This window comes from Salmo salar, chromosome ssa17, assembly GCF_905237065.1.
Source record: "Salmo salar chromosome ssa17, Ssal_v3.1, whole genome shotgun sequence".
Lineage (NCBI taxonomy): Eukaryota > Metazoa > Chordata > Actinopteri > Salmoniformes > Salmonidae > Salmo > Salmo salar.
In genome coordinates this window covers 72,976,334-73,002,032 of record NC_059458.1, presented here as the reverse complement: position 1 = coordinate 73,002,032, position 25,699 = coordinate 72,976,334, and the positions used below count along the sequence as shown (strand labels likewise).

The 25,699-nt window shown below is 43.3% G+C and overlaps 1 protein-coding gene and 1 non-coding gene across 2 annotated transcripts in view; both read left to right on the top strand.

Moving 5' to 3' along the window:
- The first annotated feature begins 290 nt into the window (after nt 1–290).
- The window catches only part of np1l1 (Nucleosome assembly protein 1-like 1), a 28,039-nt gene continuing 2,630 nt past the window's right edge, over nt 291–25,699 (top strand). The window contains 13 exon segments of the mRNA NM_001140094.1: nt 291–356; nt 6,957–6,998; nt 9,219–9,307; nt 13,602–13,704; nt 16,932–17,073; nt 18,986–19,066; nt 20,192–20,320; nt 20,829–20,900; nt 21,027–21,166; nt 23,192–23,357; nt 23,608–23,730; nt 23,845–23,877; nt 24,433–24,483. Coding sequence (NP_001133566.1) covers nt 6,982–6,998; nt 9,219–9,307; nt 13,602–13,704; nt 16,932–17,073; nt 18,986–19,066; nt 20,192–20,320; nt 20,829–20,900; nt 21,027–21,166; nt 23,192–23,357; nt 23,608–23,730; nt 23,845–23,877; nt 24,433–24,483 — 1,146 coding nt within the window. The 5' untranslated portion in view covers nt 291–356; nt 6,957–6,981.
- Nucleotides 21,243–21,372, top strand: LOC123728340 (small nucleolar RNA SNORA14). Its single transcript, XR_006760226.1, has one exon. It is a non-coding gene; the product is annotated as a small nucleolar RNA SNORA14 (small nucleolar RNA).

Genomic DNA, 25,699 nt, shown 5'->3' with positions numbered 1-25,699 from the left:
AGACAATCCCCCTCTAATTGGACCATACTGTCTGGGACCCAGGGAAATTGCACGTTGCTATGGGCTGGTTGGCATTGTGACATAAGATATGATGCAAACATGCATCTTGCAGAAGAAATTGTTTTAGGGTGGAATGACTAGACATATCTGATGACGATGGTGACAGAACACTTCATCAAATATTCTTTACCGGCCCCTCCCATAGACTTAACGTTGCCCTGGTTTACGTGATGACGCTAGATGTATATGAGCGCAAGCGGCGGGATCGTTCTCTCTTTTACCGCCATAAGAGCGGAGTCTTTTTCTTTTGGACCGCTTCACTGCGTAGATCCATCTAGTCAAGCCGCCAGTTAAAGGTAAGCGAATGACTTGAAATCACCTTAGCTTGGTCTTTAGCAATACAACAGAGTGGCGCATATATTTTGTTATCTTAGATGGGTACGAATATGGGGTTGTTCTTATCGTCTTGAACTAAATATTTGTGTGCATGTAGTCGAAGAATAGAACGATAGCTTGCCAGCTAACTAAGTCGGATGGCTAGTAGCAGCCATTGAGAGACGAGAGGCTCCACCATGATTCGTTAGCTTGCTAACGTTACATGCACGATGATGAAAAGGGCTAATTTTCCGCCCTTTCGAGACGTTGTATTGTAAATACAAACGTCATAACCTTTTTTGTGACAAGTCATCGTAATTTGCATCATTCAGTTATTGGTTTTATCGGATGTCGTGTTTATTTTTATTTAGACTTGACCCTATTTATTGACTAGCCTTAGGGAGGGTAGTTAAGTGATGGGAGGGAGATGTGGCGTGTACAAGTTTTTTTTTGTGTCTGATCACTGTTTGAGCTTTACAGCTAACTAGCAGGCTACACACTAAAATGGGACGCGTATGTCTCCGTCTTTTCACGTGACTTTTGACATGTTTGTGGTTGGCTAACTAATTTCGATAGCCACATAGTTAGTTAACGGTTCTCTTATTTTGGATTTTAATATTATTTGAGGGTTCCAATATTTGCCCAGCAGGTCACGTTGCCAATCAAATATGGATTGTCACTTGAGTACTTGCCCAATGAAAGTGCGTATGCCAAACTAACGTTAGCTAGGTAGCTGTAACTAGCTAACGTTAGTTGACTTGCTGGCGAAGTGGTTAGCTAGCTGAAAACATGCACAACCAGTTGGCTAACGTTACCGCAAATGTATCCATTATAGTGCATGTGGTAGCTAACTAGCTAGATGCCACGGAATTGTGTAATTTGTACGTTTCAGTGGTAGGTTAGGTAGTTAGCTAAATTCATATGCTGTTTAACAGCTAGCTGGCTGGCCGGGTTTCTTTGTCGGTGAGAGCCATTGCTCATAGCTTGCCTTGAGCATGCAACACGTGGTCGCTGGGTTTGAAAGGCTCGTTGAAGGGATGAATGTGTACCATTGGGGGATTTCAGTCACTGAAGACCTGTTATTTTCACTTTGTTAGTGAAATGCATTGAGTTAGCAACATTCAAACAAATGTTGCAGCTGTTATCACATCTAAAGCTGCCTTTGTTTCTGTCAATGCTTATCAATGCAACACAACTAGACATGTTTCGTTAGATATTCTACCTTTAGCCACAGTTTAGCTAGCTATAGCTAGATTGTGTATTTTTGACTAATACAGCCTACTTGGCTGTGATTTGTACGGGTAACTTTTGTCAAGAAATGAGGGTGAACCAACTAGTCGCAACTTGTAGATTGGATATTGGTCCTGATGACTCCTACTAAGGCGACATTACATTTTCGTTTGAGAGAAAAGGCCTTATGGTATGAGTAAGAATTAAATCATTTTTTTAAATGGACCCTTTTATGATTGTGCTATGGATGATGGCTTCTCTTGTATTGATGTTTGAACGTCTCAGATGCTTTGTCATTTGTGTTTTGAGGCACACATCTGTTACTCATGAACACATGGCATTTTTATGACCCCATCAATTTGAGTTCTAATGACCCCTTTGTGAAACTGGCATGTAGAGTTGAGGTAGTCAATTGATTGAAAGGTATTCCTGGAACTGTTACTGAAACAAAACTCACTGACAGTGTTGGAAGCTACTCTTAAAATAGTTGCCCATGCTATCAATTACTTCACACTGGAAGTTTACTGCAAAATGCTAAGTCACTAGTTGAACAAAAATATAAACACAGGTACAGTTTTGGTACAATGTTTAATGAGCTGAAATAAAATATCCCAGAAATTGTCCATACACACAAAAAGCTTATTTCACTCAAATACACAAATTAGGTTTGTTTATTTAGTTAGGCTAGTCAGTTAACCTCTATGGGCTAGGTGGGACGCTTGCGTCCCACCTACTCAACAGCCAGTTGAATCCTGTGGCGCGTTATTCAAATCCTTAGATATGCTATTACTTAAATGTTTCAAAAATAGGACTATTTTACACCATTTTAAACATAAGACTCTCGTTAATCTAACCACACTGTCCGATTTCAAAAAGGCTTTACAACGAAAGCAAAACATTAGATTATGTTAGCAGAGTACCCAGCCAGAAATAATCAGACACCTATTTTTCAAGCTAGCATATGTCACATAAACCCAAACCACAGCTAAATGTAGCACTAACCTTTGATCTTCATCAGATGACAACCCTAGGACATTATGTTATACAATACATGCATGTTTTGTTCAATCAAGTTCATATTTATATCAAAAACCAGCTTTTTACATTAGCATGTGACTAGCATGTGACTAGCATTCCCACCGAACACTGCCAGTGAATTTACTAAATTACTCACGATAAACGTTCACAAAAAGCATAACAATTATTTTAAGAATTATAGATACAGAACTCCTCTATGCACACGATATGTCCGATTTTAAAATAGCTTTTTGGTGAAAGCACATTTTGCAATATTCTAAGTACATAGCCCTGTGATGCCGGGCTATCTATTTAGACACCCAGCAGGTTTAGCACTCAAAGTCAGATTTACTATAAGAAAAATTTTCTTACCTTTGTTGTCTTCGTCAGAATGCACTCCCAGGACTTCTACTTCAATAACAAATGTTGGTTTGGTCCAAAATAATCCATCGTTATATCCAAACAGCGACGTTTTGTTCGTGCTTTCTAGACACTATCCTAAAGGCTAAATAAGGGTGACGAGCATGGCGCAATTCGTGACAAAAGAATTCTAAATATTCCATTACCGTACTTCGAAGCATGTCAACTGCTGTTTAAAATCAATTTTTATGCCATTTTTCTCATAAAAAAGCGATAATATTCCGACCGGGAATCTGCGTTTAGATAAACAGACAAAGGAGAAAAAAAACATTCGGTCGAATTTCTCTACCTTAAGCCACCTCAATGTCATTTTTAAAGAATTTGGAAGTACGTCCACCCAGCCTCACAACAGCAGACCACATGTAGCCAGCCCAGGACCTCCACATCTGGCTTCTTCACCTTCGGGATTGGATGAGACCTGGACAGCTGATGAAACTGAGTAATTCTGTCAATAACAAATCCTTTTTGTGGGGGAAAAACTCAACCTGATTGGCTGTGCCTGGCTCACCAGTGGGTGGGCATGGCTGCACCCCTGCCCAGTCATGTGAAATCCATAGATTTGGGCCTAATGTATTTCAATTGACTGATTTCCTTATGAACTGTAACGCAGCAAAATTGTTACTTGTTGTTTTTGTTCAGTATACGTGTAGTTAACTATTCCCCAACACTATCTCGAGTTATGATTCTAGTCCCCTCTGACAGTGGTGCGTTCTTTACACATCGATGTATCAACAACTTGATTAAAGTATTAGTGTCATGCCTAGTTGACTGTTTCAGATGCTGTTTGGCTTGACCTAAATCTATTTCATCAGAGGAAATCCACTTTATCAATCCATGTCAGACTGAAATGCAGTCAGTGTGTCTGTATTTGAACGGTGCTGTTGCTATTCTCAAGCTTTTTATGGCTATTAAGAGCTCTGGCATTGGCTATTGGTGGGGAATGTTTGATCTGTTCCCTGGCCAGACGACGTGATGTGGGTCTCATGGTGTTTTACAGGTCGATCCAAATGGTATTGGTTCACACTATCTAAAATATGATTACAGTAGTGCTGTGTGCGGTTTTGAAATTTCAATGACCAAAGATTTGGCCTGGAATTATCCTCTTTTTGTTCCCTCTGCCTGGTAATCTCCCTTTCAGCTGCTTAACATTTGATTTTTGGACAGCTTTTCAGTTGGCCTATTTAAACTGTGCAGGTGAGTGGGCAGCCTGTGCGATTCTTAACCAATGGGCACAAGCCATTAGGAAGGTGAGGGAGAGAAGAGGAGCTGCTGAAAGATGGAGACAGTCGTGCATTTCAGACGTTGCAGGCCAGGTCTACATCAGCACTGTTAAACTGTTGCTGATTGGTTAATTATGGCTGTTTCCCTGACAATTATTAACCTGTCTGGGCAAACGTCCCACCCTAGTCAACAGCCAGTGGAATCGCGTCGTGCGAAATACAAAACCTCATAAATGCTATTACTTCAATTTCTCAAACATTTGACTATTTTACACCATTTTATAGATGCACCTCCTGAATCTAACCATGTTGTCCGATTTCAGAAAGGGGGGGGGGGGGTCTCGAGCCTAATTCAATGCCTGATGTGACTAATGGCTTTTAATTGTCAACCTTCATGTGATGGCCTCTTTAACAGCCTGTATGGTTAAAGTGCAAGTCTGAGTGGGCCCAGCTGTGTACCTCTTCAATTGTGTTACCGGGATTTGATCCCTAAGAAGTTAATGGGATCGATTTGACAACAGCCAGTGAAATTGCAGGGCGCCAAATTCAAACAACAGAAATCTCATAATTAAAATTCCTCAAACATAGAAGTGTTATACACCATTTTAAAGAAACTTCTTGTTAATCCAACCAGTGTCTGATTTTCAAAAAGGCTTTACGGTGAAAGCATACCATGCGATTATGTTAGGTCAGCACCTAGTCACAAAAAAAACTGCCATTTTCCAGCCAAAGAGGAGTCACAAAGCACAAATAGAGAGAAAATGAATCACTAACCTTTGATCTTCATCAGATGCCACTCATAGGACTTCATGTTATACAATACATGTATGTTTTGTTCGATAAAGTACATATTTATATCCAAAAATCTCAGTTTACGTTGGCTCGTTATGTTCAGGAATATTTTGCCTCCAAAACATCCAGTGATTTTGCAGGGAGCCACATCAATTTACAGAAATACTCATCATAAACATTGACGTAAGATACAAGTGTTATGCATAGGATTATGGATCAACTTCTCCTTAATGCAACCACTGTCAGATTTCAAAAAAGCTTTACGGTGAAAGCACACCCTGCAATAATCTGAGTACAGCGCTCAGCCACCAAAACAAGCCATACAGATACCCGCCATGTTGCGGAGTCAGAAATGGCGTTATAAGTATTCAAATACCTTTGATCTTCATCGGAATGCACTCCCAGGTATCCCAGTTCCACAATAAATGTTAGTTTTGTTAAAGTTAATCTTTATGTCCAAATACCTCCTTGTTCGCATTTAGTTCACTATTCCAAATGCACAAGTCCATTACAGTTTGTAGAAACATGTCAAACGATGTATAGAATCAATCTTTAGGATGTTTTTATCATAAATCTTCAATAATATTCCAACCGAACAATTCCTTTGTCCTTAGAAATGAAATGAAAGGGAACGGAGCTCGTGCGCACGGCCGCGCGTGTGACTAAACTAAAGGCTTTCAGCCAGACCACTGGTTCAAACGGCTCTTATTCGCTCCCCTTTCACAGTATAAGCCTGAGACAACGTTCTAAGGACTGTTGACATCTAGTGGAAGCCTTAGGAAGTGCAATATGACCCCACAGACACTGTATTGGATAGGCAATCACTTGAAAAACTACAAACCTCAGATTTCCCACTTCCTGGTTGGATTTTTCTCAGGTTTTTGCCTGCCATATGAGTTCTGTTATACTCACAGACATCATTCAAACAGTTTTAGGAACTTCAGTGTTTTCTATCCAAATCTACTAATAATATGCATATCTTAGCTTCTGGGCCTGAGTAGCAGGCAGTTTACTCTGGGCACGCTTTTCATCCAAACGTGAAAATACTGCCCCCCCCCTAGCCCAAAGAGGTTAAGGGTCACTGGCCCTGTGCGAAAGGCCTGTTGGACCGATGGGTGAACTACTAGTTGTGGTCTCTGCCCCCTCTAGGATTGGGTGCTTTACATAGCTCCAGTCCCCCTCTGCTCTCTCCTCCATGCCAGGAGGTTTATGGGGGTACAGGTCTAAACAGGGCCTTGCTTTGGTGATGTTATCAGATGGCAGCCCCAGTGTCGCCAGCATCTAAAGCCCCAGCCCAGGGCACACTGCGGATCACAGATTCTCTGCCCAAACCAAATGAGATGGGCAAGAGGTTGAGATATGTAGGACGATTTAACTAAGGCTTATGTTACTTAATGCCTCAGCACAGCTAACATGGCTGTCAGTGAGCTGGGCGCTTGGGCGTTCTTTCATGCACATTTCACTAACCAACATGACAGGGAGCCAAAAGCAGCCCTTTTTTGTTTTCATCTGGGAGTGGGAGGAGAAACTGGGGTAGGATTACAGTTGGTGGCCATTTTGCACTAAGCAAGCGGAGTGCTTGGAATCAGATGTTCAGCCCTCCTGTGGGTGCTTTAGTCCACAAAGCCCCCAATGTCAGTTTGCTACACACTGGGATGGAGATGTCCTCAACTCTATTGAACTTAAGGATATGATATTATGTTGCCTGTTGTAAACCTACCATCAAACAAGACGATGTAATGCTAGTCTTGCAAATAAGTCATTAGGGCCCATTTCAATAAATAATCTATTCCCAGAAGCCCTTTGTTTATTTAACATATTGATTTCCTGCTGTGAATTAACATTTGTGTCAAAAGTAGCATGTATCATACATTGTCTAACTCTCTCTTCCCTTCCCTACAGCAGCATCACTCGAGACTTGGCTAAGATGGCAGACATGGACAAGTAAGTGCATCCTCTCCATTTGATTGGCTGTGCAGCCTGCGTTCTGTGCAGCAAGGATAGACACTTATTGCATAAGTGTCCTATACTAAAACAATCCCACCTCTGCATCGTTACCTAGGGCCTTATAAATTCAGATGTCTTTTTTTACATTTCTGGGTGTTGATGGCCTTTAATTCCAGCGTTCGCCTAGCGAAAGGCTGATTAGCTGTGTTTTTGTCGCACATGTGATGGTAGTTTGCAAAACAAATACCCACTGGATTGATGCCAATATAATTCTGCCAGGTCAGCATATGCTACTTTGTAGGTAGCATTTCATTTAGAATATTCTTGGGAAAGCCTTTCCTTGTCTACCAGACTACTTTTAATTATCATCATTGCTAACAGCTACTAAGTGGTAGATGAGCGAACCGCACATACTGAGAAGGGAAATTCTCGTTGCTTTTACGAAAGTTTAGATGCATTCTGTTCATGTCTTATGATAAACTTCTGCTAATTCATTTTCAATTCATTTAGTTTATTCCCTACTCATTTAAATAAATGTTTGAATATTGTTGATTCCCCTAATGTCTGGATTCAGTGTTTCCATCCGTTTTCTCTGCATTGTGGATTTAATAGGGCCCTAATTACCCTCCCCCTTTTGTCATTGGTTTACCTGGAGGTGTGTTGAGGTCCCGTGCGCTGTCATTTTGGCTCTACCTGCTATGGTGTCCAGGAAGCCAACCTGGATTTGAGATGTTGGTGAACACGGTCACCTTCATTAGTGCATAATGTTTGGCAAAGGAAAACTAAAGCAACCTTTGTAGTTTTATACCTCAAATGCAGCTCAGCCAGCTTCTTGTCTCAGGCAGAAATATGCATATAGTGAAATGCATGTGTGTTTCAGTCCATGTGGGTGATTTTCCCCCTCCGCAATTCAGGCCAATGTTTGTGGTCAAACCTCCAGGGTATTCCAGAACGAGGCCCCCATCAGCACGCTAACCTGTCAAGTTCGGGATCGTTGTGGAGCTCTTGGTTAGCAAGGAAACTAATCATGCAGCCAAGCACAGTCTGATTTGTTCACCCAAGGCATCCATGTACCAAAAAACTATTTGGATAATGGCACAGGAGTGTTGGGTGAAATCATGACATTAGTCCAATGCACATACTGTTTAGGAATGCCTTTATCAATTTGGCTTCTAGTAGCTGTCAAATATTAGACACCGGTGGGTGTATATATCAAGCGTCTGAGTAGTGTTGACATTTTAGAGCACAGTTAATATAATAACATGGGGGTCCTGATCCTAGATCAGCACTCTTGCTCTGAGATGCTTGGTCCATATGTCCGCAGAGCTGAGTCAGTCCTCTTCCCCTGGTATTTGATGCAGAGGAGGATGGCCAGCTGTCGCTTTCACTGCGGAGACGTTTCCTCGCTGGGCTGTGGCTCGACGTGGCTGTTTACTCAGCCTGGGCTGCTTGGGATGCCATGGCTGGGCTTGGGTTACGCCGGCTCCCTCCAGCCACTCAGACACCTCCCTGAGTTTGAGTAATGGGCCTTGACCCTGGTCCAGCAGGCCTGTGGCTGTCTCACACCACAGGGAACAGGCAGACAGTCAACTGTTTATCCCTTCATCTGCCTTATTATATACCGTCCTGACTGACTGCAGGAGTCTCTGGGTGAAGTTTCCCCTATATACAGGTCTAGCATCAACTTCCCCTCACCCAGTCTTAACCTAAACCACTAGTGGTGGAAAATGCATAACTGACCCAAGATCAGTGTCTAGGGGTAACATCACCCTATTTTACCCCATGACTAACTGCAGGGTGGATGCTAGCATTTTATCCTGACGCCACATGGTTGTCATTATGTTGATCAGGGGCTTATTCAGATAGAATTGTTATTATTTTTGCACTGGTTCGGAACCTGGTTCATTGATCAGTATGAACGGGGTTTAAATCCAGTGTTAGATGAAACTTCGGTGAGGCAGGGGAGCAGTATACCCTTTGTCCTGTGTCCCTGTCCACTCTCTGGGAACATGGTCTCCAAGTCTGTCAGAGGTACTGTGTGGAGGCCTCTATGTATTAGTATTGTCTGACACACCCCTCCTTTTGTATCTAAGTAATTATTAGAGTAATTCCCTATTCTACACAATAGATATAATCACATAACATCTAAACGGTACCGTTCCTGAATAAGCTCCAGGTGTCTGTTTTGGCTGATGTAATTTTTTTCTCTGTGTGCAGTAAGGACCAGGCTGAGCTGGACCCGGCAGATTTGGAGGACGTGGAGGACGTGGAAGAGGAGGAGACTGGAGAGGACGTCAACAGCAAAGGTAAGGCTCAGCACTACCCGTCGAGGAAGCGACTGGGTTGGTTAAACGTTAATGTCTGTGCCCACCGTGGATTTGACTTCAACTGAACAACCAACAGTGAAATCTGAATCAGTTTGACATGAGTGTCATGAGCCTCTGCTTGCTGGTCAGTCGTTAATGTTAGGTTGAATCAAAATCCTCTGTGCCCACATTGTCTAGGTTTGAAATCTGAATGTTTTTACCTGTCCACGAATGATTAGGAATCATGTGTTTATTAATGAGGTTTATCATGTTTAACTGGCAGTCCTTTGTAGACTGAATTAGATGTCTCTCTGCCCCAGGTATTTATAGCCCAGCAATGCTTATCGTCTCCCACCACAGTGATATGTCACAATGATCTCACACTTGACAGAGGCTTTCATATGGCCAGAGCCTAACAAATATCCTAATTATCGCCCGATTTCTGTAATGACACTCGTCATCAGTAGAAACGTCTTAGAACATTTTTCCTTCCCACTCATCCCTGTCCCCGCTCCGCCGCAGCACTGAGTTGTCACTCAGCTGAGGAGTTTGCCATTTCGTCCTTAACCTCTATGGGCTAGGGGGACGCTTGCGTCCCACCTACTCAACAGCCACTGCCAGCCTGTGGCGCGATTTTCAAAACCTTAAAAATCCTATTACTTCAATTTCTCAAACATGACTATTTTACAGCTATTTAAAGACAAGACTCTCGTTAATCTAACCACACTGTCCGATTTCAAAAAGGCTTTACAACGAAAGCAAAACATTAGATTATGTCAGCAGAGTACCAAGCCAGAAATAATCAGACACCCATTTTTCAAGCCAGCATATAATGTCACCAAAACCCAGAAGACAGCTAAATGCAGCACTCACCTTTGATGATCTTCATCAGATGACAACCCTAGGACATTATGTTATACAATACATGCATGTTTTGTTCAATCAAGTTCATATTTATATCAAAAACCAGCTTTTTACATTAGCATGTGACGTTCAGAACTAGCATACCCCCCGCAAACTTCCGGGGAATTCGCTAACAATTTACTAAATTACTCACGATAAACGTTCACAAAAAGCATAACAATTATTTTAAGAATTATAGATACAGAACTCCTCTATGCACTCGATATGTCCGATTTTAAAATAGCTTTTTGGTGAAAGCACATTTTGCAATATTCTAAGTACATAGCCCAGGCATCACGGGCTCGCTATTTAGACACCCGGCAAGTTTAGCACTCACCATAATCATATTTACTATTATAAAAGTTTGATTACCTTTTGTTGTCTTCGTCAGAATGCACACCCAGGACTGCTACTTCAATAACAAATTGTTGGTTTGGTCCAAAATAATCCATCGTTATATCCGAATAGCGGCGTTTTGTTCGTGCGTTCCAGACACTATCCGAAATGGTAAATAAGGGTGACGAGCATGGCGCAATTCGTGACAAAAGAATTCTAAATATTCCATTATTGTACTTCGAAGCATGTCAACCGCTGTTTAAAATCAATTTTTACGACATTTTTCTCGTAGAAAAGCGATAATATTCCGACAGGGAATCTCCTTTTCGGCAAACAGAGGAAAAAATCCCAAAGGCGGGGGCGGTCGGGGTCACGCGCATAAGCCCAGTGTCCCTTGATCGGCCACTTGAGAAAGGCGATAATGTGTTTCAGCCTGGGGCTGGAATGACGACATTCTGTTTTTTCCCGGGCTCTGAGCGCCTATGGACGACGTGGGAAGTGTCACGTTAGAGCAGAGATCCTTAGTAAATGATAGAGATGGAAAAGAAGTTCAAGAAATGGTCAGACAGGCCACTTCCTGTAAAGGAATCTCTCAGGTTTTGACCTGCCATTTGAGTTCTGTTATACTCACAGACACCATTCAAACAGTTTTAGAAAATTTAGGGTGTTTTCTATCCATATGTAATAAGTATATGCATATTCTAGTTACTGGGTAGGAGTGGTAACCAGATTAAATCGGGTATGTTTTTTATCCAGCCGTGTCAATACTGCCCCCTAGCCTTAACAGGTTAATCTAACCACACTGTCCGATTTCAAAAAGGCTTTACAACGAAAGCAAAACATTAGATTATGTCAGCAGAGTACCCAGCCAGAAATAATCAGACACCCATTTTTCAAGCTAGCATATAATGTCACATAAACCCAAACCACAGCTAAATGCAGCACTAACCTTTGATCTTCATCAGATGACAATCCTAGGACATTATGTTATACAATACATGCATGTTTTGTTCAATCAAGTTCATATTTATATCAAAAACCAGCTTTTTACATTAGCATGTGACTAGCATTCCCACCGAACACTGCCGGTGAATTTACTAAATTACTCACAATAAACGTTCACAAAAAACATAGCAATTATTTTAAGAATTGTAGATACAGAACTCCTCTATGCACTCGCTATGTCCGATTTTAAAATAGCTTTTCGGTGAAAGCACATTTTGCAATATTCTGAGTAGATAGCCCGGCCATCACAGGCTAGCTATTTTGACACCCACCAAGTGTGGTACTCACCAAACTCCGATTTACTATTAGAAAAGTTTGATTACCTTTGCTGTTCTTCGTCAGAATGCACTCCCAGGACTTCTACTTCAATAACAAATGTTGGTTTGGTTCCAAATAATCCATAGTTATAATCCGAAGGGTAAACCAGGGTGACGCGCCCGACGCGTTTCGTGACAAAAAAAATTATTCCATTACCGTACTTCGAAGCATGTCAACCGCTGTTTAAAATCAATTTTTATGCTAGTCGTTGTTTTCGTTCAAAGAGAGAGAAAGTAAACATGGTGTCGGCTCGTGCACGCACCTCCAGTCTCATTGTCCTCAGATCGACCACTATCCAAATGCGCTAATGTTTTTCAGCCATGGCCTGCAAAGCCACCATTCATCGTTCTGGCGCCTTCTGAGAGCGTTAGAAAATGTCACGTTATGCCAGAGATCCCCTGTTTTGTTTAGAGATGATCAAGAAGGCCAAGAAATAGTCAGAGAGAGCGCTTCCTGTTTGGAATCTTCTCAGGTTTTGGCCTGTCATATGAGTTCTGTTATACTCACAGACACCATTCAAACAGTTTTAGAAACTTTAGGGTATTTTCTATCCAAATCAAACAATTATATGCATATTCTAGTTACTGGGCAGGAGTAGTCCCACGGGGGGCCAGCACAGGAAAAAAAAAATGTATGAAATTAAATATATGCATTCACTACTGTAAGTCGCTCTGGATAAGAGCGTCTGCTAAATGACTAAAAAAAAAAAAAAAAAAAAAAAATATAGTAACCAGATTAAATCGGGTACGTTTTTTATCCGGCCGTGCAAATACTGCCCCCTATCCCCAACAGGTTAACGGCACCCTATTCCCTCTACAGTGCATTACTTTTGACTATAGACCCTGCTCAACAGTAAAGCACTTTAGGGAATAGTTTTTTTTTTGTTGGGACAGGCACAGCAGGGCCCTCAAATCCAAGGTGTAAGGAGTTTAAGCGTGGCGTAGGTAAATCAAGGCAGGCAGAGTATACCTGCTGACTGTAAATTATGCAGCAGCCCTCTGCCTCGTCCCATGGGCAAAGCGTTTGTTCTCCGCTTTGGAAATGTCTCTGTAACAGCTTTTAGGAATAAGTTTGGAAGGGAAGACTGATTCTAATGCTCCCTCTATGGGCTCTAGTCCAACCTGTCTTCAAGCAGAGGCTGGGACAGTCTGACCAACTGACTGTTGAGCACTAAGCACATTTCTATCGCCGTCTTACTCGGATAGAAATGTCATTATTTTGGAACTGGTTCAGTGTTGGAAGAAACTTCAGCGAGGCAGGGGAGCAGTATACCATTTGCGGATTCCCTGGTCGCTCTCCAGGAACATTGCATCCTAGTCTGTCATGTTCTGTGGAGGAAACACAGGGCTCTGTGTCAATAGTGTGAAGTGACTTCCTTTCCTTGTTTCCTCTCATTCGTCTGCACCAATCTGAAGAGGCTTGATGGGTGGCAGCGTTTTGGCAGTAGCGTTCTTCCACCTGTTCAATACTGTCAGATCAGTGAAGATGAAGGAAAGGAGACAAGCAAAGGGAGCAATCAGTTGACCAACAACCCAACCCTTTATTAGATTTCGATTTTTTTGTAACTTTGTCTGTCCTTAGTTGACCTGAAAATATTTGGAGTAGCCCGCCCTAGAATTTCTTATGCAGAACTCCCTTTCTTCTGTCTCTGTATCTGTCCGTATGGTGTCTGATGCTATGAATGGTTGTCTGTGTCTGACGGTAGTGCCTGGCTTTGTCCGTCTCCCCTCAGCTCGTCAGCTCACCGTGCAGATGATGCAGAACCCACAGATTCTGGCCGCGTTGCAGGAGAGGTTGGATGGCCTGGTGGGCTCGCCGTCAGGATACATGGAGAGGTGAGAACCCCAACCAGGAGAGACACTGAGGCTACAGCCGTACAGATTCTGGATCGAGACAATCCTTTTTCTATGGGGGAAGTCAGTTGGATGGACAACAGTTGGTCCATCAGAACATCCACTCTGTTTTAGGTCCTGTATGTACTCGTCCAAAATAGTTGACTTGACGTGACGGACAGTGGCTGAATGCATCTACGATTTCCTCAGTGTTCCTGCGACTGGCCATAGCCTGACTCTGTCCCACTCTGCAGCTCTGGGGGACTAGCCTAGTTATGCAGCCCTGCTTTAGATGTTAAGGCTCCAACAGAAGTTCTTCTCACTAAGGTAGTGGTCTTGTTATTTATTTATATATAATACTTTCAAAACCTCCATTCTTGGCATGCACGCTTTCTCCCTGTACCCGTGTATGTTTGTTATGGAGAGATGTCTTCGGTGCCAGGATGTTCCTTGTCTTCTGGTTCTATCCTCAATTCGCTGGTGCACCCCTCTGACATGTCGGTAGAAAATGAGTATTGGTAGTTTAGGTTGATAGGCTGAATCTAACCTACACCCAAAACCGATTTTGAAGGTGCTAGAGGGAAAACTGAACATTTCTGCACACTCCGTTGCTCTTAAGGTCGACTGACCAAAAGCTCAGCTACTATTTATAGTATAGGTTGACAAAATAATCCTCTAAAAGTTCATCCTCAGGTGATTACCTCAAGGATGAGAGGACCAATCTGTGCGTGATTGGGTATGTGAAGGTAATGCTTTTCATTCAGGGATTTCCTCAAGGAAGGTTGCCTAGTTACAGTATTCAAGCAAGGCCACTGCTACAGTGATGAGAAGCTGCTGCATTCCCCTTTAAAGCAATGTCCCATAACTGTAGTGCTCTAGGTCTGCTCTGCTGGGGTGTCCTTCAATATGCAAATGATTTGGCCATGGTGAGTTGGAGTTGACTCCTTGGCCAATGACTTCACTGAAGAGCTATGGCACACAAAGACATGATGCCTAGGCACTAGGCGTTCTGGACCCAGTTGTGCACCTCTTGATTTGGTGTTGCAGTGAAACGTGTTTAAAAGCAGTCTCCGCATCTGTGAACCGAGGCCCTATGTATTATTCTCTGAGTAGCGTTGCTGGTCTAGGATCAGGTCTCCCTGTCCATGTATTCTTATTCCTTATAAAAAAGGCAAAACTGATCCTAAATCAGCACTCTTACTCAGACGCTTTGACGCATACCCCTGATCTGACCCAATGCAGATGGTATTATGGCTCCCTCCTTCCACCATTCCACTCGCGTCATATGATGAAGGATGAAACCAATCTGTAGGGTGTACAATCAAAAACTCACTTTTTGACCAATGGGTAAAATGTTAATTGTGGTCCAAACCTTGTCAATCATAACCCGTTCAAGTTATGTTAGTTTATAGGGTGGCCAGAATTAGGGTGACTAAATCAATGGAAGCCCGGGGGTAAAATGGTTAAATTGCTTTGTCAGCTGTGTAAGAATTAAGGCTACTGAATACCTGACAGGCTCACTTTCCCATTGAACTCGCCATCTTCTCAAATCCACAGGACATAAAACAAGAGGTAAGATGGATGTTGAGACATGACATGTAGTATTTTAGTATACTCTTATTTTAAGTTACTCTTTTTTTTAGAAGGCAAAAAATATATATATATACACACATCACTGAAGTGTCAACAGAGCACTGAGTGTACAAAACGAAGAACACCTGCGCTTTCCATGACAGCCTGATGAGGTGAAAGCTATGCTCCCTTATTGATGTCACTTGTTTCATCCACTTCAATCAGTGTAGATGAAGGGGAGGAGACAATTTAAAGAAGGATTTTTAAGCCTTGGTACAATAGAGACATAGATTGTGTGCCATTCAGAGGCGAAATGGGCAAGACAAAAGATTTAAGTGCTTTTGAACGGGGTATGGTAGGTGCCAGGTGCACCGGTTCGTCAAGAACTGCAACGCTGCTGGGTTTTTCACACCATTTGTGTACCAGTAATGGTCCACCACCTAAAAGACATCCAACCAACTTGATGACTGTGAAGCATTGGCATCAATATGGGCCAGCATCCCTGTGGAACGCTTTCCACACCTGACTTTCTGAATATAATGATATGTTGTAGAAAGACCCCACACAAGGATTCAGAACATGAAGAATAATTTGACTTGGTACAATGTATTTTATAATGTAAGGGACATCTTATCACCACCAAAGCATGTTTTCACCCACTCAGGAAAGAGTGGGTGGACATCCTAAAGTCTGTTTAGAAACATGCTGTTTAAAAATGAGTCAAACTGTTCTTGGCATGGGTTTCTTGGCCCAACGTCGTACCAAAGCATTGCAGCATCGAATTCTGCCATCTTGATTAATGGAAGTGGCTGTGGTATTTCTCGCCTCAACAGATTAATTGTGCCCTCACCATTGGAGTGTGTGGCTGTGATGTGTGCGCACTTCTGCACCTTTTACATTTTTTTGTGTGGGAGCCCCCCCTCGTCTTAGTGGTTGTGTAGGAGCCCCCCCGCTTTGTCCTAGTGGTTGTGTAGGTGCGCCCCCCCCCCCCTGCTCTGTCCTAGTGGATGTGTAGGTGCCCCCCCCCTACTCTGTCCTAGTGTTCAATGATCACAAACATCTGTGGTTGAGTTACAATGACCTGATATCAAGCGTCTCTGTAAGAGTGCTGATCTAGGATCAGGTCAACCCTGTACTTGTTGTTTTATTAAATGTGATCCTGAATTAGCACTCTTCTGAGATGCTTGGTACATACTGCCCCAGAGCTTGTTTTAAGTTGAAGTTTCTTAGAGAAATGTGACTTCTTGGCCAAGCTGTGTTAATGTGGTTCTGGTCCCTTTTTTTTAATGTTTTTTCCTGTCATTGGATGCCAGTACTTCAGATCTCCTAGCGTCCCCTCAGTGGGGTGCTGTGCTGGAGGGGCTTGGCTGAGGTGACCAAACGTTGTTAGTTTTTCTCAATGTTAATGGAAGTAGTCCTCCACTTCCTGGTCCAATGGTTCAATTCCTAGTGGAGGGTAAAAGGTCCTGCAGTCATTCTCACTGGCACTGTGTTGCTCTGCATAAAAGCGTCCGTCTGCATGCGTAAGTGTTGGACGTTTATTCCCATTGTCAGAGCGGAGGCTCCAGTATCTTGTTATATATACCACCATCTTTGGGGACAGTCAAGATGTACTCTTTCACCGTGTGGAATTCTGACGTTTTTCTCTCCCCGTCCAGCTTACCAAAGGTAGTGAAGAGACGGGTCAATGCTCTAAAGAACCTACAAGTGAAATGCGCCCACATTGAGGCCAAGTTCTACGAAGAGGTCCATGAACTGGAGAGAAAGTACGCCGCTCTCTACCAACCCCTCTTTGACAAGGTAGGAACACCCCAGTTATGTTCCTTGTATCAATATGATCTCCCATTCGTTGTACCTTATAACTATGCTGCATTTGACTGGGCACTTTGTGCATGGGTTGTTTTCATTGGTGCACACCTTAGCAAAATGAGCCACTTCATTTTGGCCAAATCCAGGTAGGTTCCTCCCTGTTTCACCCCGTGTGTCCAAAAAGTTATTTGCTGTGACCTGAGTCCGTGGGTGGGACATCCAAAGAACACAATTTCCAATTCACAAGTATATTAATTCACTTGTGAAATAGGACAAATGTAAGCACCCACCAAATTGTTCTTATTAACTTCTTGCGGATCTGGTCAACATCCGGTGAAATTGCGCAGCGCGAAATTCAAATTAAATTACTATAAATATTAAACTTTCATGAAATCACAAGTGCAATACATCAAAATAAAGCTTAACTTGTTGTTAATCCAGCTGCCGTGTCAGATTTCAAAAAGGCTTTACGGCGAAAGCAAACCATGTGATTATCTGAGGACAGCGCCCAGCACACAAATGCATAACAAATCATTTTCAACCAGGAAGTTGCGGCACGAAAGTCAGAAATAGCGATATAATATATGCCTTAGCTTTGAAGATCTTCTGTTGGCACTCCAAAAGGTCCCAGTTACATTACAAATGGTAATTTTGTTCGATAATATCCTTCATATCTATAAAAAAACTAAGTTTAGCTAGCGCGCTTCAGTCAATAATCCACTTGGTTTCCCTCCTTCAAAATGAATCCCAAACATAACCAATAAACTTATCCAAACAAGTCAATCAACGTTTATAATCAAACCTTAGGTACCCTAATATGCAAATAAACTATACAATTTAAGATGGAGAATCATTGTCTTTACCAGAGATAAACAAAAAGAACGCACGCTCTCGGCCATGTGCTTGGAAACACTACAGCCAAAATGGGAGCCACTTTGAAAAACTACATCTCTCTCATTTTTCCAAAAACCAGCCTGAAACTCTTTCTAAAGACTGACGTCTCGTGGAAGCCCTAGGAACTGCAATCGGATGATTTCGCCTTATTTTAAAAGTGCCACCTAATCAGTGCTATGGAGACCCAGTGGTATGCTGATAATTTTTTGGGGATTGTTTGTCCTCTGGGTTTCGCCTGCCATTTCAGTTCTGTTATACACAGACATTATTTTAACAGTTTTAGACTTTGGAGTGTTTTCTATCCGAATCGGTCCCGTGTGGCTCAGTTGGTAGAGCATGGTGTTTGCAACGCCAGGGTTGTGGGTTCGATTCCCACGGGGGACCAGTACGGGGGAAAAAACAAATGTATGAAATGTATGCATTCACTACTTTAAGTCGCTCTGGATAAGAGCGTCTGCTAAATGACTAAAATGTAAATCTACCAATTATATACATATCCTAGCTTCTGGGCCTGAGTAACTGGCAGTTTACTTCGGGCACGCTTTTCATCCGGACGTCAAAATACCGCCCCCTATCCCAAAGAAGTTAATGAATACACCCCAGTATTCTCAATCTAGTGTTGATCAGTCACTATGCCCATGTGTAGTTCCTGCTACAGCTGCTGCTTATCCAATGCTGACAGACTGTAGCTTTTGCCCACAGTCTCCTCTTTGGAGCGGACTGGGGATTTAGCAGAATCCTCTGACAAAAGAGCTGCAGCCTGTTGCAGGGATGCAGATGGAGCTGAGAAAATGGGGTGGGGTCAAGCTGGGATGCTCACACATGCAGACGGCCTGGCCAAACTGCTGTCTTGCGTAAATAGTGCGCTGTCTTGGCACCTCAGCCGCTAGTCCATTATCTTAGTTTAAACAGATGACTTTCCTCGGCTTTTTGTTAAATGTTTTGCTCTGTCCTCCTGGCTGTTGGCTTTACAGGGACTGACTGTTTTCCTCCCCCTCTCTCCCTCCAGCGAAGCGACATAGTTAAAGCAGCCTATGAGCCCACAGAGGAGGAGTGTGAGTGGAAGGCTGATGAGGAGGAAGAGTTGACAGTAAGTAAGCAGGTACAGGTGACTCCATGCCTGCATGTCTTATCTAACCTGGGGATCTCCGCTGTCTGGTGCTACAGCAGGTCTTATTAATCTAACCTGGGGACCTCTACTGTCTGGTGCCACAGCAGGTCTTATTAATCTAACCTGGGGACCTCTACTGTCTGGTGCTACAGCAGGTCTTATTAATCTAACCTGGGGACCTCTACTGTCTGGTGCCACAGCAGGTCTTATTAATCTAACCTGGGGACCTCTACTGTCTGGTGCCACAGCAGGTCTTATTAATCTAACCTGGGGACCTCTACTGTCTGGTGCCACAGCAGGTCTTATTAATTTAACCTGGGGACCTCTACTGTCTGGTGCCACAGCAGGTCTTATTAATTTAACCTGGGGACCTCTACTGTCTGGTGCCACAGCAGGTCTTATTAATCTAACCTGGGGACCTCTACTGTCTGGTGCCACAGCAGGTCTTATTAATCTAACCTGGGGACCTCTACTGTCTGGTGCCACAGCAGGTCTTATTAATCTAACCTGGGGACCTCTACTGTCTGGTGCCACAGCAGGTTTTATTAATCTAACCTGGGGACCTCTACTGTCTGGTGCCACAGCAGGTCTTATTAATTTAACCTGGGGACTTCTACTGTCTGGTGCTACAGCAGGTCTTATTAATCTAACCTGGGGACCTCTACTGTCTGGTGCTACAGCAGGTTTTATTAATCTAACCTGGGGACCTCTAGTGTCTGGTGCTACAGCAGGTCTTATTAATCTAACCTGGGGACCTCTACTGTCTGGTGCCACAGCAGGTCTTATTAATCTAACCTGGGGACCTCTACTGTCTGGTGCTACAGCAGGTTTTATTAATCTAACCTGGGGAGCTCTACTGTCTGGTGCCACAGCAGGTCTTATTAATTTAACCTGGGGACCTCTAGTGTCTGGTCATGATGACAGGGCCAGGAGGGTGTACCCATGATTGACGTTTCTGACTGTTTTGGTTCCTGTAATGGTGGATGTGCTAGATGTATTTTATATATTGACTATTTAGAGGTTTAACCAGGGACTCATGTACCTGTTCTGTTTATATGCATCAGTGAAATGGTGCATAAAATCCCTTATTTGCTTATCTTCCAGGAGGAGATGAAGGAGAAGGCCAAGGTGGAAGAGGAGAAGAAGGATGAGGAGAAGGAGGACCCCAAAGGCATTCCCGAGTTCTGGCTAACGGTTTTCAAGAACGTCGACCTGCTTAGCGACATGCTGCAGGTAGGCGGGCAGCATGTTGGGGAGGGAGTGGAGGACTGTCAGCAGGAGAAGAGAGGAGAGCAGCAGAGGAAAGTAGGTCAGCAGACAGCTGCTGCTCCCTAAAGATGAGGCTTCATCACCACCTACAGGCTTGATGAGGCAATTTCACCCCTAAAAATAAATGGTGTATACATACAGCACACTGTTGTGGTCCTGGACAAGCCCTCAGTGAAGCAGGTGACTTTGTTCCAGGCTACAGCAAGAAGGTGCTGTTTGGGGGGGCTGGAGTTTGGAATCACTGATTTTAATTGGCACTCTTATCAGAGTGACTTAGTCAGTGTATTTGAGGTAGGTGAGACGATCACAGCTATTGGAAGTAAAACGTTCCTCAATAAAGCAGCTGTCGGCTAAATCGGTGCTAGTTAGAAAAGACAAGTGGGTGTTGGTGCCAGAAAGACCAGTACAACGGTAAGGTGTTTCTCTCTAGATACCATACCAATGTTCAAGCTGCTATTCATGTGTTTTACAGGAACATGATGAACCCATCCTCAAGCACTTACAAGATATCAAAGTCAAATTCTCAGACCCTGGCCAGCCCATGGTAGGTCTGTGCACCGCACTGCTCTGCTGATGCAAGTCACTACTAGACGTTCTATCAATGTATTGAAAGCCAATGAATCTTGGGTGCTCCCAATATTCAACTCTTTCTTGCTCTTTTTCTCTCCAGAGCTTCTCTTTAGAATTCTACTTTGAGCCCAATGAGTTCTTCACAAACACTTTGTTGACAAAAACCTACAAGATGAGGTCTGAGCCTGACGAGAACGACCCCTTCTCCTTCGACGGGCCTGAGATCATGGGCTGCACAGGGTAAGACGTGCTGCATCAAACTGCTCCTTGTGTTGTCCCATAGAGATCCTATTCAATTAGGATTCTTCATCCTATTGTGCATCCTTAGTAAACCCCCTAGTTGCTAATCGTAGCCTCTGGGACAAGGAAGGATGCTAGATCAAACTAGAGATCCAAAGCTGAGAGTCCTGTCCATGTCTCTTGGTTATTTCAGCTCTGGGACAGTCATTGCAGGCATTAACATTGTCGTTTCTTTCCTGAGGGGGGAGGGGTTAACCTCTATGGGCTAGGTGGGACGCAAGCGTCCCACCCGTGGTGCACTCCATCAACAGCAGGTGCATTTCAAGAGCGGCAAATTTGAATTCAAATAAATGTCAAAATTCAAATTTTTCAAACATACAACTATTTTACACCCTTTGAAAGATAAACATCTCCTTAATCTAACCACGTTTTACAATTTCAAAAAGGTTTTACGGCGAAAGCATAAATTTAGAGTATGTTAGGACAGTACATTTACAACAGTTGTGTGTAATGTTTTGTCAATTCAAAGACAGGGTCACCAAAACCATAAAACCAGCTAAAATGATGCACTAACCTTTTACAATCTCCATCGGATGACACTCCTAGGACATTATGTTAGACAATGCATGCATTTTTAGTTCTATCAAGTTCATATTTATATCCAAAAACAGCGTTTTACTATGGCATTGATGTTGAGGAAATCGTTTCCCTCCAATAACCGGCAGTCAAGTCAGCACCACAAATTAAATAATTAAAATTAGAAAACATTGGTAAAATATTATATTGTCATTTAAAGAATTATAGATTTACATCTCTTGAACGCAATCAACTTGCCAGATTTAAAAATAACCTTACTGGGAAATCACACTTTGCAATAATCTGAGCACTGCGCCCAGAAAAATACGCGTTGCGATACAGACCAGCCGTCATGTTGGGGAGATCTAAAATCGAAAATACTATGTAAATAATCCATTACCTTTGATTCTCTTCATCAGATGTCACTTCCAGGTATCACAGGTCCATAACGAATGTAGTTTTGTTCAAAAAAGCTCATTTATGTCCAAAAATCTCCGTCTTGTTAGCACATGATCTAAGCCCGCCGGACTTCACTTCATGAACGAGGGGAAAAAATATATTTACGTTCGTTCAAACATGTCAAACGTTGTATAGCATAAATCATTAGGGCCTTTTTTAACCAGAACATGAATAATATTCAAGGTGGACGAATGCATTCTCTTTTATAACGTATTGGAACGAGGGTACCCAACATGAACTCGCGCGCCAGGTGTCTAATGGGCCATCATCGTTCCATGGCTCTTGTTCGGTCAGATCTCCCTCCAGAAGACTCAAAACACTTTGTAAAGGCTGGTGACATCTAGTGGAAGCAATAGGAAGTGCCAAAATATTCCTCAGCCCCTGTGTTTTTCAATGGGATAGGTTTAAAGGCAATACAACACATCAGGTATCCACTTCCTGTCAGAAAATGTCTCAGGGTTTTGCCTGCCAAATGAGTTCTGTTATACTCACAGACACCATTCAAACAGTTTTAGAAAATTTAGGGTGTTTTCTATCCATATATAATAAGTATATGCATATTCTAGTTACTGGGTAGGATTAGTAACCAGATTAAATCGGGTACATTTTTTTATCCAGCCGTGCAAATACTGCCCCCTAGCCCCAACAGGTTAAGGGTCATGTCAGTAGCTAGAGTTTATTAAAAATGATCTCCTTTTAAGTTAATCAGGTTTATGCACCCTTATCTGTTGTCTGCTTGTTTGGTCAGTTCCAACAGACTACCGTCTTAACACTAAGACATGGGTGAGGAATGCAACGATATGTCCGGTTTGATAAAAGTAGTGGTCCTTTTTAACAATGCACCATGTTGATGGGGTTCTATTAAAAACCTTTGGCTTATCTTAACCTTTAGGGTTCAAAGCAACATCTACACTCTAGTCATTGGTTGGTGTGTTTAGTCCTGTGTCTGGTCTCCTGGTAACCCTGGTGTCCACCGCTCTCGCCCCGCAGTTGTACGATCGACTGGACGAAGGGCAAGAACATCACCCTGAAGACTATCAAGAAGAAGCAGAAGCACAAGGGGCGTGGCACAGTCAGGACAGTCACCAAGACAGTCCCCAACGACTCCTTTTTCAACTTCTTCACCCCGCCTGATGTCCCTGAAAGTGGAGATCTGGTAAGTAATGCTTTCCGTTGTCTAGTGCAGTGCTTGAAGTGGACTGAAGTGAGTGCAGGTATTTATTTTTGTTGCTGCAACTCAATATTTCTCTTTATGCAATATCATTTTGCCAAAATTCTATAAGGTGCTGGAACTCAAGCAGTAGAACATTTTGAGTGTGTTCCAATTCAACCACTGGTGCAGTGTGGTCTTTCTATTAAAGTTGGTGAGTCTCATAACTGACGTGCTGGTGACTCTTGCCCTCCAGGACGAGGACTCTGAGGCTGTCCTCGCCGCAGACTTTGAGATCGGCCACTTCATCCGCGAGCGTATCGTCCCCAGGGCTGTGCTGTACTTCACGGGGGAGGCTATCGAGGATGACGATGATGATGTGAGTACCCACCACAGCCTGTGTGTAATGGCCTCATCTCTGTCCTAGACCTCTGAACCAAGCCACTGGCCTTCACATGTGTTCCCCTAACACTGGTGTCCCCTCTTGTTGCAGTACGATGAGGAGGGAGAGGAGGCTGATGACGAGGTAAGGCCTTGCTAGCTAGGTCTCTTCACCTGGTCCTCACTGACCCGGTCCTGTAATTGACCTTAGCCATGGCCGCTCACTGACCCGGTCCTGTAATTCACCTTAGCCATGGCCGCTCACTGACCCGGTCCTGTAATTGACCTTAGCCATGGCCGCTCACTGACCCGGTCCTGTAATTGACCTTAGCCATGGCCGCTCACTGACCCGGTCCTGTAATTGACCTTAGCCATGGCTGCTCACTGACCCGGTCCTGTAATTGACCTTAGCCATGGCCGCTCACTGACCCGGTCCTGTAATTGACCTTAGCCATGGCCGCTCACTGACCCGGTCCTGTAATTGACCTTAGCCATGGCCGCTCACTGACCCGGTCCTGTAATTGACCTTAGCCATGGCCGCTCACTGACCCGGTCCTGTAATTGACCTTAGCCATGGCCGCTCACTGACCCGGTCCTGTAATTGACCTTAGCCATGGCCGCTCACTGACCCGGTCCTGTTATTGACCTTAGCTAGTTGGCGTCTATCTGTGTTTAACAGTTTCTTCTTGTGTTCTCCTAGGAGGGTGAGGAGGAGGGAGAGGAGGAGAATGACCCTGACTATGACCCCAAGGTGGGTAGGAGAGCTTACTGTTGATGTTATGACCTGATGTGAGACCAATGATCAGAAATATCAGATTTCAACATACAGAATAGAATGTGTACCGCTACTCCAAATGCATCATGAACACCAGCCGCCATGTTGTTTTTCTGTTTATATACTACTGCATCCAACGCCGCATCAGAACACACAGCCGTCGCGACCGTTTCCCTGTCACCTTGCTTCTAGTGTAAGGGCTGGATTTCCAGACACACATTAAGCCTGGTCCTGGACTATAAAGCATTCTACATTTGCGTTTTGGTACACCAAAGTACATTGTATTTCCAATGGAACGCTGCATTTGTCTTGCAGCACTGTGTTGCAGTGCGTTCTGTGTGGTGCATATACGTTGGATTTATGGAACGTATGTTAGATGGCTTGACAGAACTGGTAGCAGAAGGTGAATGGGGAACTTTAGTTGCACACATCAAAATGATGCTACATAACAATAACATTTTGCTCAGTGCCACTATCAGTGTGATCGAGGTGTTAGTCCAGGACTCGGCTCATTCTGTGTCCTGGAAAACGCTAGAATGAGTTATTGTAAAGAGAATTATTTCTAAACGGTCTCAAAATATCACTTCAAGAACCTAATCAAATACCCTTTTGTGAGCGTCTGGTCATGGAATGTTTTTTCCACTTTTTAATGGAATGCTTTCAAAGCATGTTTCTACATCCTGGCTAAACTGAGACTGCATGTAAAATGGAATCGGATACTAAATCTATTCAGGTTTTAACTTTGTTTCATAGCTCTGCATGCCAAAGCTTTATTTGGTTTTGTTTGGGCGAATGGGAACAGTACTCCTTCTCTTTGCTGTATAAAGCCTCTTGAATTCTGTATTCTGCCTATTTTTTGCCTTTAATTCATTAATGTTCATCTCCAATCACTTGGCACCTTTTGTCAGCTACTCTTTAAATTTTTCCTCACTAGGTTTAAGTGATGTCTGTAGAAAATAACCCTCTCCTGGTAGGTACAGCTTGTGAATTGTCAGCTTACCGCACCCCGCCTCCCTCCTGCACCTTTTCATTTTGACACCTCCATTCCTCAATCTCCTTGCACCCCCCCCTTCCACCTCCATCTGCACTTACAACTAACATAGTGGCTTTTTTCCCCTTTTTAACCGTAGTGGGTGCTGCGTTTGAGTGTTCTCTTCTGTATGTTGAAGCTAGTTAAACTTTTCTCCAATTT